The sequence below is a fragment of the Squalius cephalus genome (genome assembly GCF_949319135.1).
Source record: "Squalius cephalus genome assembly, chromosome: 24".
In the NCBI taxonomy this organism is placed as follows: domain Eukaryota; kingdom Metazoa; phylum Chordata; class Actinopteri; order Cypriniformes; family Leuciscidae; genus Squalius; species Squalius cephalus.
Genome location: NC_137145.1, coordinates 24819227 through 24835256, shown reverse-complemented (window position 1 = coordinate 24835256; position 16030 = coordinate 24819227). Strand labels below are relative to the sequence as shown.

The following is a 16030-nucleotide window of genomic DNA, read 5'->3' as shown; positions in this document are numbered from 1 at the left end:
TGGTTTGTGTTTGTGATGACTGCTGTCTAGATTAAACATGATCAGCTGACCAATCAGAACAAGTGTGGCAACAGATAAGCAGCACTGCTGATGGATGACGTGGTGATGTCATCCCACTATGACATCATCGTATCAGTGCTACAAGCCTGCCAAAGAAACACATGCCAATGACTAGGCATTATAGCGATGTAATCAGCTTTAGTGAGAGACTCGCTTCAACAAAACGTGGGCCACCGCAGGGGTGTGGGGGGATGACAACAGCATTAGACATCCAAGAAGATGCCTTATCACTCTCAAACCATGTTCCCAACTGAAGCTACATCTGCAGTTTTGACTGGCATAGGGTCAGGATTCCTTTTTTAGTAAGTAGTCATTTAGCAACCACTTTTATTATAAGTGACTTGAAGTACATTATATAGTACAAATGAGGAACAATTTGATGCTGAGATTCTACATCAGGGGTGCTCAAACCTGACCTGGCCGCTCAGCGGTGGTACAGTAATCGTAACTGCGTGAATTGTACAAACATAACCGAGATGATCCCTATCAGTCAGTCACGTTCAACGTTACATCAGACGTGATCTGACAAATTGGGAATTAATACTATTTCTGCTTCTTCCAGTGCTCCGCATAAGCCACCTGATCCCCCCGCACCTACTGGGGTGGAAGATGGGACAGGGCTTTGCACCGAGAAAGCCGATCACTGCTGTTCCGCATGACCCATATGGTGAGATTATTGGATAACACTAGGAAAGCGTGACTTTTCCAGGTGGAAAGAGACGCTATAGAACCCACATCCTGCCTGTAGGGAGGTATCATGTGGAAATTACACATATGGACTGGCCATTAGGGCAGTGCAACATATGGAATTTCTCTGAGGTAGCTCCAGCCTAGTTAGGGGGGGGGAGTCAACACCGGCAGGAACGGCAGAGCGGACTCTGCCAAGGGAAAGCCATGGGCTTGCCAACAGGGGAGCCGTACCATGGAAGAATATAAATATAGGTTCACCGTAGGGATCACAACATATGGTGCCTAGCACAGGGGTCAACCATTGGGCGTACTTACGAGCGTTGCTCCTTACGAGTGTTGCCTGGCGTCGGATGCTCCGTCATGTCTGACTGCCAAGGGTTGTGAAAGAACTCAACAGGGTTCGCCAGCTGGGGAACTTTACTGATGAGCAAGATAAGCGCACATATCTGGTCCATAGGAGGGGAATGGCGCAGCAAGCGCGACAACGAGCGGGTCCCCAGCGTTCTCTGGCCACTTGGGGAGAGTACATGGTAGAACACTGGCTCTAGACAAAGACTGTAAAATATGGCAAAAGTGTTGGATGTTGCCTAGCCCGCAGCTCTACATATATCTGTCAGCGAGGCGCCGTGCGACAGCGCCTAGGAGGAAGAAACACTTGATGATTGATGTAAGCAGTGGCCGCAGTGCTGTCCGTTCGGACCATTACATGCTTACCTAGTAGCGGCGATTTGAAGCGGCCCAGCGCAAGCCGTACTGCTAGCAACTCGAGGCAGTTGATGTGCCAATGCAGTTGGGGTCCCGTCCAAACCCCCGAAACTGCATGCCCATTGTAAGTGGCACCCCAGCAAGTGGTGGAGGCATCCATGTAGACAACACCATGCCTGGACACTTGTTCTAGGGGAACTCCTGCCTGTAGAAAAATAGGGTCCGACCACAGGCTGTGTGCCACGCACATCTCGGGACTCGGCCATGAAGCAAGTGCTGCAGCGGCCTCATATGAAGCAATTCGAGCATCGTTACTGCGGCTGCGGATGTCATATGCCCAATGAGCCTCTGAAATAGTTGCAGTGGGGCCGCTGTCCTGCTCTTGAGTGAATTCAAGCAGTTCAACACAGAGCAAACACGTTCCTCTGTGTGCTGTCAGGCTGACTGAGTCCAGCTCCATACCGAGAAAAGAGATACTCTGCACGGGGGAGAGTTTTCTCTTTTCCCAGTTGACCTGAAGCCCCAGCTGGCTGAGGTGCCCAAAGGGGAGGACCTTGTATACCAGACCCTCAAACGCAAAGTGCATGAGCGGTCTTTGTCAAGGGAGAATCAAGACATGAAAGTTTTTTTCCACGGTTGGGCAGGAGGTGCGTGAGAAGGCATAGCGTCCTCGAACCGCACACTGCTGCCCGCTGGCGATAGGAGAGGGAGATGAGAGTGGCAAGACATAGTGTCGCACACTGCCATCCACACCATCTTGAGACCCAGAGGTAGAAGACTTTGGGTACCGTGCCGAACAAAAATTTAACTCAAAAGATTCTCCATCCGGCCTTCCTCTGGGGAAGATCAGCTCCGTCCATCTCCGGGGTGGTGTTTCACCGCTTGGAGGATATAACGGCGGCTGAGATGGGTGGCATTGTCTTCCTGCGGAAGGCTCGACATCACAGTAGAGCAGTAGTTTTTTTGTTTTGTTTTTTGCTGCAGAGGGCCGATGCCCTTGTGCAACGAGTAGCCCACGACTGATCTGGTAGCACGTGGCAAGCTCTTGGTTGCCTTAGCCTGCTTCTGAACTGCGGAGAACTGCTGGGCACAGTCATAGACAGTATAGCCGAAAAGGCAACCTTATGAGATGGGCATTGAGAGCGCATTTTGAACACATCACGCACCTCTGCAAGTTTTAGCCAGGGGGTGCTTCTGGACCACCAAGGTGGACATCGTCTGGCCGAGGACCTGCACTGTGACTTTCATCATGGTCAGTCACTGTGGGCAGTTCCTGCATCAACCTCGGCTCAGAACTACCCTCGTACATTATAAGTGCTCTGGCCTCGTAGAGTTGCAGGGTGGCCATCGCATGCAGAGCAGAGGCGGTCTGTCCAGCAGCACTGTAAGCCCCAGCAGCCCCAGAGCTACTGTTCTCTCACAGGTTCTGGAAGGGTTTGCGGATGACCCCACCAGGTGGCAGCACTCTGCGGCACTGCAACTGCACACTCCACCTGGGGAATCACCACGAACCCCCTGACCACCCCACCATCAAGGGTAGCGAAAGAGGAAAAAACTTTTTATGCAGATGTTGGCAGCTTTGGCGTTCCATATTGGCCCCAATATGCTTCCATACTGCCAAATTTCTTCATGCACATCCGGCAAGAAAGGCAAGGGGTGCGGGGCAAGGCAATTTACACATCATGCTGCGCCCCCAGACACCAGCAACGAAAGCTCAGATCGAAATCGAGCGCACAGCAGCCCAGGAAAGCATGGCTGTCAACTCGGAATCTGATTCAGCATGAGGGTCGAAGTGTGAGATGCAAATCTCGCACGTCAATGTGCATTGGCTCGTTCAGTTTACACTCGAAGGTGATTTGGCTCTCAGACGAGATCCCAATTTGTCAGATCACGTCTGACGTAACGTTGAACGTGACTGACTGATAGGGAACTCAAAGAGTCTAGCAAAATGATTCTATTTCATGTGACCAAAAGTTGAGAAACACTTTTGCTGCAACGCACTCTGGTGTAGGCAGTTAATCCAATTAGCTCTTCCTTCTTCGTTTCAAACTGTGTCACTTTTTCCAAACCCCTTAAATGTATTATACGCATTCCTTTCCATCAAACCCTTAGTTTTCTCTAGTGTGCTAGGTCCATGAAATATGTTCTGATTGGCTGAGCTTGTGTGGCGTTGCAAAGCATTTTGGCCTTCTCTGCGGACAGACAAATTACTTGTTGATGGAAACTTGAGTTGCACCTGGTTAGGAAACGGCATAATATTCCAGCTTGAGTAATAACTGAAAAAAATGACAATAGCTTTATAGTAGCTTCCAACAAAACAAGGATGCCTCGGTAGCACTTCAACCCCAAGGTCTTGCAAAATGACACAAATTGAAATGCAGAAACAACATCGTTGCTTATTCACCCAAGCATGAGAGAACCCATCACAGTCAGCAAGATAACATGTCTGGTCCAAACTTAGACACATTCATACACAATCCGAGGATTGCTTTGTTCTGGAGCTCTAGTTTTTGACACAGTAACAGGCTAGCCTCTGTGTCTCCGAGCAGCCAGGCCATGCGTTAAACAGCATTCACACACACATACACACACCCCTCCCCACAGTCAGGTGATACTGACCCTCTGCTCACAATGTGACTTCTCTGTTCCACTCCAACAGACAGACTGAAGGAGGGACGCAAAGAAAGTGACAAGTAAAAAGAAAGTCAAGACACATAACCAGAAAAGAACAAACTGATCCCTAATCTACAAAAGATGTAGCTGATTTTGTTAAGAAATTGTCTTGTTCCTGACCAAACACGGACACCGGAGACCCACAACAGATGGAGGAAGTATCCAAAATGTGGACTTACCTTGCTGGCTGCGCCTTTGGGCATAAACCACCACCACGGCTGCAAGCACCACACAGCAGAAGGACGTCACAATGTTGGCCATCTGCAGAGACACACACAGAGGTAGATCGTGAGGCTTCTGGCCTGCCCGAGAGAAACTGGGTGGCACCGATGCCAAGACAGCATGAGGAGGACAGTTTCCTCCTTCCCTCCCCCTCTCTCTCACTCTCTCACTTGTTTTCTTTCTTCCAATGTATCTGCCTGCTGATTCCCCGCCCCACTTCTCTCTATCTCCGTCTCTCTCTCTCTCTCTCTCTCTCTCTTTCTCTTCCCTACTTTATAGCGTCTCATCAGTGGAATCAATGCCCTCTGGGACTGATATTCTCTCTGGCCAACTGGCTGTGGGATAGACAGACCTAGATGAGAAATAGGAAGAAGGAAAGACAATGCCAGACTGTTTGGATCCAGGATTGACCATCATAAAGACCTCCTTAGTCTCTCTTCATCTGGCCTTCTATTTCTCTTTTTTTCTCTCTCTCTCTATCTTTTCTCACTCCCTCCATACCCAAACTCTTTTCTTTCTTTTTTTTTTTAAACCAGGGGAAATGTTGTTTGATCATTATTGCTATTTCATAATTCAGATTTCAGGACAGTGTTTCCCAAACCTGTTATTGGATTTCCCCTAAATGTACACTTTCTGAATGTCTCCCTTATCTGACACACATATTTCTAGTCACTCCAAGACCTGACAAGGTAGTCTTGTTTCAAAATCAGACCATTGGTTGAGCCACTATTGTTCTGGCTGACTTAGCTGGGTCATTTAAACAAACAGCCTTCAATTCCATTTAGTGTCAACAGTGGCACAAAAAACACATTCGCTCACATAAGATTTTCCTACTACCTAACAAATATCACTGAAACAGGTCTCCTGATCAATCATAACTGTCTCTGTGACAGCCCTAGATCCTGTGAACAGCAAAACAGAACACTTCTTTAACTTAAATCAGAAAAACTCTAGGCCTATCAATCATTTTAAATGTTCATGGGTTTTTGAACGACATCGGCTGCTAGTATGTCTTTGGAGGGCATGTGGTTGAAGTAAGCAAAATAGTGGAAGTTTGCTGAAATCACTTTAATGGAGTTCCAGATTCATTTAAAGTTACAGTGTGTAATGTATGCACTACAAGCAGAACCAAATGGAATTGCAAAAATAATTAATAATTACCAATTTGTATTTGATGAAAGACTTTCATATCTTAGAAAATCAGTTTGAGGCATTGCTAAGATCAATTCTGAAACTGCAGAGGCGACATATGTGAGATTACTGGGAAAATCTGAGAAGCAGGAGACTTAAACAAAACTTCATCTCAATGTAATCTCATTTTTGTCCAGGAGAAATAATTGAGATATTAACAAGGACCCCTTTTGTGATTTTCTTTCCTATGGGAAGACTTCACAGTGAAACATTTGAAATCCAGACCAAAGACAACACATTGTAGGGTCAGGATATCAATTTGTCTCCTTAAGCACACCAGCATTTAAAACATTAAAAAGAGCCCACAGTTAAAACAAGCACAAAGAGAGGCATTCATCAGAGTGAGACAGGGAATATTCATAACCAAGAATAAAAAAAAGAACTATAAAAAAAAAACTGAATGAATGCACACATAAAGCCATGGATGGAATACAAGCAGAAGGTTTTTTGTACACTTTAATTGTCTCCCATGATCCCAATGGTAGTTATTCATTAAAGTTAAACAGGAAATTATAACACACCCCATTATCAGGATGGTTAACTTGCTAAAGGAAATGCATACACAGTTTATTTATATATTTAACATTGTAATCACAACACCGTCTTGCTAATTGCGGAGAACCTAGCTCACTTGTAGCAAAAGTTCTTGATTGTTTTTGCTGGCAAGAACGTGCTCGTCTTGGCTGGTGTCGAAGATGTACGTGGGAGTGATGTGCCTATAATATTTGCCTTTATTGATGGGGGTGTTTAATATTGTGGATATTTTGCTTTTTGTCAGCTACTTATTATGTTCTGATTCATGGGTCTGCATACTTAGCGTGTCTTTTATCAACATGCTGTATTTACCCAGCATTCGTCACTCACTAAACACAAGGTTCACATACACACATACACAAGTGTGAAGACAAAATAGCAAACTATTTTCTTTGTTTGATCAATGTCTTAGACTAAAGTCAATATTGTACACCCTCGCTGAATAACGTCTTTGCGTTTGTTTGTCTCTGTGTGTCGTTCATCAAAAATTCATCATAAACATTGTATGAGGTCATCATTTACATTCGAATGACAATAAACTCTTTGAAATCAAGAATATGTCCAGATATTACTCAAATATTGCTGCCCAGCACTACTTATAGAATAATATCATTACAGAATACAGTTGATGACCCTTTCACATTCAACAGTAAGTATGCCCAAATTAAAAGTATGTCAAAAACGACTTTTAGTATTTTGAGTACTTTCAGTACATTTTTTCAATTACCACTGCTTAAAAACCAAAGCTTTCCTCTATTCCGTTGAGATTCTTGAGTAAAGCAGAGAAATACTTTAGTCTGTTGACTGACACTTCATATTTATTCCAGCACTCGAGGGAAAAAAAAAAGGACTGACAGGAGTGAAATTAAAATTGTATCTCTCTGTCAGTTCTTCAGAATTCCTCCTTTTCTGGCGGCCATAAGTAGCATTTAGCCCATCAAACTCATGAACAATACATTTGATATCTGACAGCTCAGGATCCTTCTCTTAATGACATCCCATGGCTCTGCAGATTTTATAATAATGTTGCTCAATGAGACCCATTTTGCTCGCCTTTATCTCCTGTCTTATTTATTTATTCATATTTTATTTATGGCCATTGCTGCTGAATAGAGGCATTTCTCTCACTGGTTAATTAAAATATATAATTTATCGTTGGTGCTGAATGATTTTTTTGCACCCATCTCAGGATCCTTGTGATGTCCTGTAAAATTTGCATTTAAATTGGAAAGCCTGAACTGAATACTTGCAAAGAAGGTATGAAGTATCACAAAATAGAACCAGCCAGGAAAATCCCACCAAACCTTTCGCTGACAGATGAAGGGAAATCACAAATATTTTATATTATCTGTTTTTTTTTTTTTTTTTTTACTTTCCTTCAGAAAAATCTCCACTTGCCAAAGCATTCTCCAATATGAATCAATGTGGCCTAAAGGATATGGAGATTAGTCTACATGTTGAATACAAATAGCAGTGCCAATGGCAGTGAACTCTGAAAATCTTCAGTAGCATATCAATGCTTTCTAGAAGTCTCCCTAGAGTTGCAAAGATGATACATAAAGCATTCATCTTAAATAGCTCACCATTACATGTATGAAGTTATTCATTTATTTATTTTTTATCAAAATTAAGTTTTCTACTGGCAAATCAGTTTCAGAACCAGGTGTGTGCTGTAATAATGTTTAAATATAATACATTTAATATATATATATATATATATATATATAACCTCACAATAAAAAAAAATAAAAAACTATGTATATTTTGTATAGTGCATATTTGGCTTTTACTGCTATTGAAACAAGAAAGAAAAAGCAAACATTTTTAGATGTGCATCAATTTATATTACACAATGATTCATGAAAATGGTTTGATTTTACCAACCTTAATGCCCCTTTTACTACTTCAAATCATTTCAAATCTGATACTCCATTAAAGCAACTTGGTTCATAGTCATATTCAGTCATAATCATAGTCACAAGACCAGAAGGATTGTGAAACTAGTCTAATGAAACAGCCTTTAAGAATCTTAATGACCAAATAAAAAGCTTGCATTTAAATAGTTGTGATAATCATGATGATGCCGAATTTTATATGTCCAGCAAAATTATCACAAAAATATCATGAATATTCAATATATCGCTCAGCCCTAAATGTCTCTGAACATCCAAAGATAAAATCTCAATCAATTTTCCACAAAGGCTCTAGTCTTCCCACTGACACACACACAAACTCTGAGGTCATATCCTGTAATTAAAGTCTTGCATCCAAGACCCCCCCTGACACTAATTCCCTCCATCAATCCAGTCGTATCACAGATCTCTCAGATTAGCACCCATGCTACAGCGCACATGGCACACGGCCATGCACCCATACAGCCAATAGCCCTGACATTTAAACCCGTCACATCAACCCGAATTGCATGCCAAATACAATGTCAATCCTGTCAAAGCCTGTGGAGCTGTGATCTTCGAGCAGCTGTGCTGGTGTTATAAAAAAATAATCAAAAAAGACCAATAATCAATACTGGATCAGTGCTTTAGCGCTACAGGGCTGGCACCTGTGTTCACTTAAAATGCAAATGGGGAAGTTTGTTAAGGTGATGTAAGAGAAAATGTACATGAAGCTATCAGGACTGCACATAGACCAGTTGGAAAAAGTGCAAGTTTATTTAAAAAGTACATTAGAAATACATGTCATAATTTTTTATTGTATTTACTATATTATATATTTTTAAAAAATCCATTAAGTAAACAATTTCAGCTTGATGCAACTGTCTTTCTACAAAAATGAAAAAAGTCATATTTTCAAATTCTTGAAAAGAAGTCTCATAATCATGACAAAATCATTCATCTCTTAGAGAGAAAAACAAATTATATACGGTCCGTGTAACGCTTCACAATTCAGTTTTCAGACCATACAATGCAAATGCACAAATGAAAAATTGAAACCAGACATTCATTTTTCTTGTTTTTCCAGTTACATTATCAATGGATATTTGCCTTTTTCTCCCCTTTTTCAATTTAACTTTTGCTAAATTGTGACTTCAGAAACAAACATTCGAATAAATGAAATCTAACCGATGTTCTATTTTTCCATTTTTCGTCTTGTAATTTGTGCCGTGGGCGGTACCATTAGCACGGGGGTGTGGCCGTGGACTAACTTTACTATCATTTCATTGATGTAACTGCTTTATTTACACTGCATGCACGTTTGAGGAGAAGTTTAAAAGACGGAACACGGGACGACATTTTTCACCCGAAGTGCCATCATTTTTATTATTAATAGTCTGTGCTAAATTATCCGAATCAGAATCAGAATCAGAAAGAGCTTTATTGCCAAGTATGCTTGCGCATACAAGGAATTTGTCTTGGTGACAGTAGCTTCCAGTACACATACAATATAAAGTGACAAGACAAGTGACAAGTAACATAGGTATAAATAAAAAAATTAAAATAAAAGATTATAAATTATAAATATATATAAAGTAAAGTTATAAGGTGCTATAATGAAATGTCTGAGGGAAGTATTGCACATGTTTGTTCCACAGTAGGGGAACATTTAAGTGTTCATGAGGTAGATGGCCTGGGGAAAGAAACTTTTCCTGTGTCTGGTTGTTTTTGTGCTCGGTGCTCTGTAGCGTCGACCAGACGGTAACAGTTCAAACAGAGAGTGTGCTGGGTGTGACGGGTCCAGAGTGATTTTGCGAGCCCTTTTACTCACTCTGGATGAGTACAGTTCTTTGAGTGTGGGAAGGGTAGTGCCAGTGATTCGCTCAGCAGTCCGAACTATCCGCTGTAGTCTACGGAGGTCGGTTTTGGTTGCAGAGCCGAACCAGACGGTGATGGAAGTGCAGAGGATGGACTGGATGACAGCTGAGTAGAACTGTACGAGCAGTTCCTGTGGCAGGTTGAATTTCCTCAGCTGACGCAGGAAGTACAGTCTCTGTTGGCCTTTCTTCACAATAGAGTCTATGTGAGTGTCCCACTTCAGATCCTGAGAGATGGTGGTGCCCAGGAACCTGAATGACTCTACTGCAGTCACAGTGCTGTCCATGATGGTGAGTGAAGGGAGTGCAGGGGGGTTTCTCCTGAAGTCCACGATCATCTCCACTGTTTTGAGCGTGTTCAGCTCCAGGTTGTTATAACTGCACCAAGAGCCAGCTGCTCCACCTCCTGTCTGTACGCAGACTCGTCACCGTTCCGGATGAGTCCGATAACAGTAGTGTCGTCCGCAAACTTCAGGAGCTTGACAGAGGGGTCTTTAGAGGTGCAGTCATTTGTGTACAGGGAAAAGAGCAGTGGTGAGAGAACACATCCCTGTGGAGCACCGGTGCTGATGATGCGGCTGTCGGACGTGATTTTGCCCATTCTGACTAGCTGTTGTCTGTCTGTCAGAAAGCTGGTGATCCATTGACAGACGGAGCTAGGGACAGAGAGCTGGGTCAGTTTGGTCTGGAGCAGTGATGGGACAATGGTGTTGAAAGCAGAACTAAAGTCCACGAACAGAATCCTTGCATAGGTCCCTGGTTTGTCCAGATGTTGCAGGGTGTAATGCAGTCCCATACTCATACATCATCCACAGACCGGTTTGCTCTGTAGGCAAACTGCAGGGGGTCCAGCAAGGGTCCAGTGATGTCCTTCAGATATGCTAACACCAGTCTTTCGAATGACTTCATGGCCACAGATGTTAAGGCAACAGGTCTGTAGTCATTGAGTCCTGTGATCTTTGGTTTCTTCGGGATTGGGATGATGGTGGAGCGTTTAAAGCAGAAAGGGACTTTGCACTGCTCCAGTGATCTGTTGAAGATCAGTGAGAAGATAGAGGCCAGCTGGTCAGCGCAGGTTTTCAGACAGGCTGGTGAAACACCGTCTGGGCCTGGTGCTTTCCTTCTCTTCTGTTTCCTGAAGATCTGACGCACATTATCCTCACTGATCTGAAGTGCAGGGGGGGAGGGGAGGGGGATGACTGGAGGTGTTGATGGCTGTGTAGAGAGATGGTCAGGGCGGGTGTGGGGTGTCTGATCGGGGGTCTCAAATCTACAGTAAAAGACATTCAGCTCGTTCGCAAGATGCTTGTTGCTGTCGGTGCTGGGGGATGGTGTCTTGTAGTTGGTAATGTCTTTCAGGCCTTTCCACACTGATGCAGGGTCGTTGGAGGAAAACTGGTTTTCCAGCTTTTTGGCATAGCTCTTCTTAGCCACTTCAATCTCCTTTGTCAATGTGTTCCTGGCCTGATTAAACAAGATCCTATCCCCACTCCTGTAGGCATCTTCTTTGACCTGACGAAGCTGTCTGAGTTTTGGTGTGAACCATGGTTTATCATTGTTGAATGATAAGTAAGTCCTGGTAGGGATGCATAAATCCTCACAGAAACTGATGTATGATGTTACAGTCTCTGTGAGCTCGTCCAGATCGCTGGCAGCAGCTTCAAAAACACTCCAGTCAGTGCATTCAAAACAGGCTTGTAAGACCTGCTCTGTGTCGTTGGTCCATCTCTTTACAGTCCTTATTACTGGCTTAGCAGTTTTAAGTTTTTGCCTGTAAGTTGGTAGAAGATGAACCAGGCAGTGATCGGAAAGTCCTAGAGCTGCTCTGGCGACGGAGCGATATGCATCCTTTGTTGTGGTGTAGCAATGGTCCAAAATATTATTGTCTCTGGTGGGGCATGTAATGTGCTGTTTGAATTTAGGCAGCTCACGTGTGAGTTTTGCCTGATTAAAGTCTCCGAGAATGATAAGAACAGAGTCCGGGTGTTGTTGTTCTGTTTCTGTGATCAGATCAGCCAGCTGTTGCAGCGCCGTACTCACGTGTGCATGCGGTGGAATGTAAACACTGATGAGAACGAGCGAGGAAAACTCCCGCGGCGAGTAGAACGGCTTACAGTTAATGAAAAGCACTTCCACATCAGGACAGCACATCTTCCTTAACACAGTTACATCAGTACACCACCTTCTGTTGATGTAAAAGCATGTCCCACCACCGCGCGTTTTCCCCGTTGACTCCATATCGCGATCCGCTCTGAACAGCTGAAAGTCCGGTAGATGTAACGCGCTGTCCGGAATGGCTTCGTTCAGCCAGGTTTCCGTGAAACACAGAGCAGCAGAGTTGGTAAAGTCCTTGTTTTTGCGTGAGAGCAGAAGTAGTTCGTCCATTTTGTTAGGGAGAGAGCGGACATTCGCCAGATGGATGCTAGGCAGCGCCGTTCTGAATTCGCGCTGCCTGAGCTTAACGAGTGCGCCGGCTCGCTTCCCACGCCTGCGCGTCTTATACTGTTTCCACAGTGCAGCGGCGCAACCGACGACAATGTTCCGCAAAACGCCAGAAGAATCAAAAACTGGTTGGTGATCAGTTGGTGTGCGCTGCCGAATGTTCAGCAGTTCGTCCCTGGAATAACTGATAGCGTATGACAAACATAAAACAAACTAACAAAAACAAAAACAGTGTAACAACTGGAGAGCTCAACACCGAGGCAGCCATCCGCGGCGCCATCTTGGATCGAAGGACAGTCTCGGACCGGCCATCGGGAGCAGCCGGGAAAAGTGAAATCCCGGTGGCCTGGGTATGATTTGGCACATTGCCCTTGTTTGTATTTACCTATTCATTCTTACTTTATTTTATTAATATATAGCTATATCCTTGTTGTTGTTCATTTTACATGGTACAGTAGCCTTGGCAGCCACAACCACGAGATCCCAGACAGTTCATTTTCAGTGCAGCAGAACGGGGGTGGCTCGCGAGCAGCAGCGCTTTTCAAGATCCTTCACGGGAATCTAGAGTAACGATAAAAATTACAGCCTACTAAGCAAAAATATAGAAAGAAATAAGCATACCCCCCCCCATTTTTTTAAGGTTTTTAGCTATCGTTGGTAGGCTAATACAATATTTAATGTCTAGTGCTGATTCATTATCGAATGGCGAATTTAATGTGCTCGAATAAATAAATAAAAAACAAGCTGGGCAATGTGCCAAACGTAGCAAGGTATTTCTGTTTATTTATTGAAAATAAATAAATATAATTGCTCTTGATAGTTAGCTATAGCCTATATCGCCTCATGCTCATATCCCGGCGAACTGCTTATTGTAATGAACAGACTAGAGTTCTACAACTATGCTAGATTTAAGGGCACGGGAACGAGAAGCGGTCGAGCTAAAGCACACAGAAGCTCAAGCGGATGCCGTGGTAACGAACAATGAAAACATCTGCATCTTTATTGTAGCCTATATTGTAGGCTATTACAAACGAGAGCTAAAAACTTAACAAAAAGAAGAAGCTTTTTTTCTATATTTTCGCTTGGTAGTATTTTTATTAATAAGGTCAATACAAACAGGTAGGGCAATATGCCAAATCATACCCAGGCCACCGGGATTTCACTTTTCCCGGCTGCTCCCGATGGCCGGTCCGAGACTGCCTTATAATTTAGTACACGTAGACTATTAGCCTAATAATAAAAGTTATGGCACTTCGGGTGAAAAATGTCGTCCTGCGTTCCGTCTTTTAAACTTCTCCTCAGTGCATGCAGTGTAAATAAAGCAGTTACATCAATGAAATGATAGTAAAGTTAGTCCACGGCCACACCCCCGTGCTAATGGTACCGCCCACGGCACAAATTACAAGACGAAAAATAGAAAATCGGTTGGATTTAATTTATTCAAATGTTTGTTTCTGAAGTCACAATTTAGCAAAAGTAAAATTGAAAAAAGGGGAGAAAAAGGCAAATATTCATTGATAATGTACTGGAAAACAAACAAAAAAGAATGTCTGGTTTCAATTTTTCATTTTTGCATTTGCATTGTATGGTCTGAAAACTGAATTGTGAAGCGTTACACGGACCATATACTAACACATTTCTCATAGCTTAAATACTCACTGCTTATTACTATCAACTCTTTCCCCGCCATTTGTGAGAAAATGCTTTTTGCTAAGAACGTTGCTTTTTTTAATGAAACTTACCCATATTCAAGTGTTGATAAAAAAAAAGAATACATGAAGCTAGAATAAAAAGTGTTTTGTTTGTTTGTTTGTTTAAAAGCAGAGGGTCTGTTCTTTCTTTTGATATATTGCATATTCAGATATTCATACAACAAAATATTCTGGGTGCCATGAAATTTTTGTGAAAATGGTCAATAACACTTGCAGTGGATGGAAACAAAAAAAAAAAAAACAAAAAAAAAAAAAAAAATTAATTGCTGGTGGGGAAAGAGTTAATAAGTTCTGTCCATGGTATGACCAAAGTCATGTGGTAAAACCGTCACATGAACCTCATAACTCTGTGTGAAGGTCAATAACCTGTCAATTTGAAAGGTTATAAAATGTCATGTGGTGTGACTCCCCAAAAGTGTAATGAAATGTATAAATGATATTTGTAAGAAACAAATATCTTGAAAAATATATTTAAAAACCGTTTTGAGAAAAATATAAATAAAAATGAAAACTAAGATATATTGTATGTTTTTCAAAATCATACGGAACCAACATGAATACAAAGAGCACATTTCCAAAAACTTGGCAGATTTGTTTTAAACTAGATTTTTTAGCACTCTCTTTTTGCAATCTAATTAGGAACCCATTGTGTCCCTCATGCCAAATTAGGCACAGCTGCATTTTAAAGCATGCAGCACGAAGAGTTTATCACGCATATGGCACCTTTAACAATTTTATGATAAAATAGTGCAGATGGACCTATGCAATGAATATTCATCAGTCAGTGTCTTTAAAGAAGTGCTTTATGACTATATTATCCAATGTGAAAACGCAGGCCATCAACAGAATTGGTTTATAGGCTGTGATACAGATTATTTAGTGCGATTTTACACCATTCTGCTCTGCCATTACTCATCTGCATGACATGTACCAGCCCTTGTGCAAATGCAAGCAGAAAGCCCCACTGCAAACAGCATGCTGTTGGTATTTACCCACAATCCCTCTCTGCACTAAATATGCAGTTCATATTCTAAATGAGTTATTGAAGTGAGACTCGGCTAGCCATAAACCAAGCTCTATGTGGGAGCTAAAAGCACTCTCTTTATGTTAGACCCTTCCTACTTTGGGCCTGGTCCTTACCCCGGCCACCCTGTGTGCTAACCGCACCGAGCCAATTGGGACATTACAGAGAGACTAAATAAGCAGACACCCTACAACGGAATGCACACAGGATGCTTTTACCCTCTATAAGGTTCTGAGGTTATGGATAAGGATAGTGTTGTTTACATCATTTAACTAACAAATTAACAAAAGAGCAACTGTTAAGGCTTACTTCAAAGATAATTTAAGGAGTGAATTACAGTAGGAAATCTGAGAAGCAAAAAGGGACATTGTATAGGAGATTTGGACATATATTACTGAAACATGGACTTTGGAGATCTCACTCTTTAGAGCAGTAGGACCTAAATAACTAGAACGTACCTAGGTGGCCACTGAGTGGACTGACTATACAAATAATTTTGATATCATCAAGTGAAGTCATAAACTTTGATCTCATTTTTGGGAATGAAAAAGGTCTGCAGATATTCCCCCTGCTAATGTTTGTGGGCCCAAAATGTCTTGGTCTTTAGAAACTCTTAGCTTAGCAGGAGCAGTAGAAGGTCTCTTGACAGTGACTCAGTGATCTGTGACTTGTGATGCAATTATCCTTTTTCTATTGGTTTACTGATCTAAAGAGGACATCTGTCATGCAGAGTCCGGGCTAATGGTATAAGGACACTCTGTTTCTCTCTTTCTCCCCTCAGAATCAGAGACAAATGCAGCACTTTCAATCTCCAAATACTTTTCGAAGATCCATGGATCACAGTTCATTATCAGTCAAACGAATGTCCAATGAAAAAGCAGAATGCATTATAATGCTCCACCTTTCCATCACACATCATTGTTCTGATTGGATAGTATTTATGCTTACCACATCACCCATGGCCTCAGGTGAAAAAGGTTAATTTGTCAATGTTGCAAGGTCTATAAG

The 16030-nt window shown here is 42.5% G+C and overlaps 1 protein-coding gene across 1 annotated transcript in view; it reads right to left on the bottom strand.

Moving 5' to 3' along the window:
* Nucleotides 1-16030, bottom strand: part of cntfr (ciliary neurotrophic factor receptor) — a 187634-nt gene that overhangs the window by 118252 nt on the left and 53352 nt on the right. Inside the window, exon 2 of the mRNA XM_079862002.1 lies at nt 4308-4389. Coding sequence (XP_079718128.1) covers nt 4308-4389 — 82 coding nt within the window. The remainder of the gene's footprint in view (nt 1-4307; nt 4390-16030) is intronic.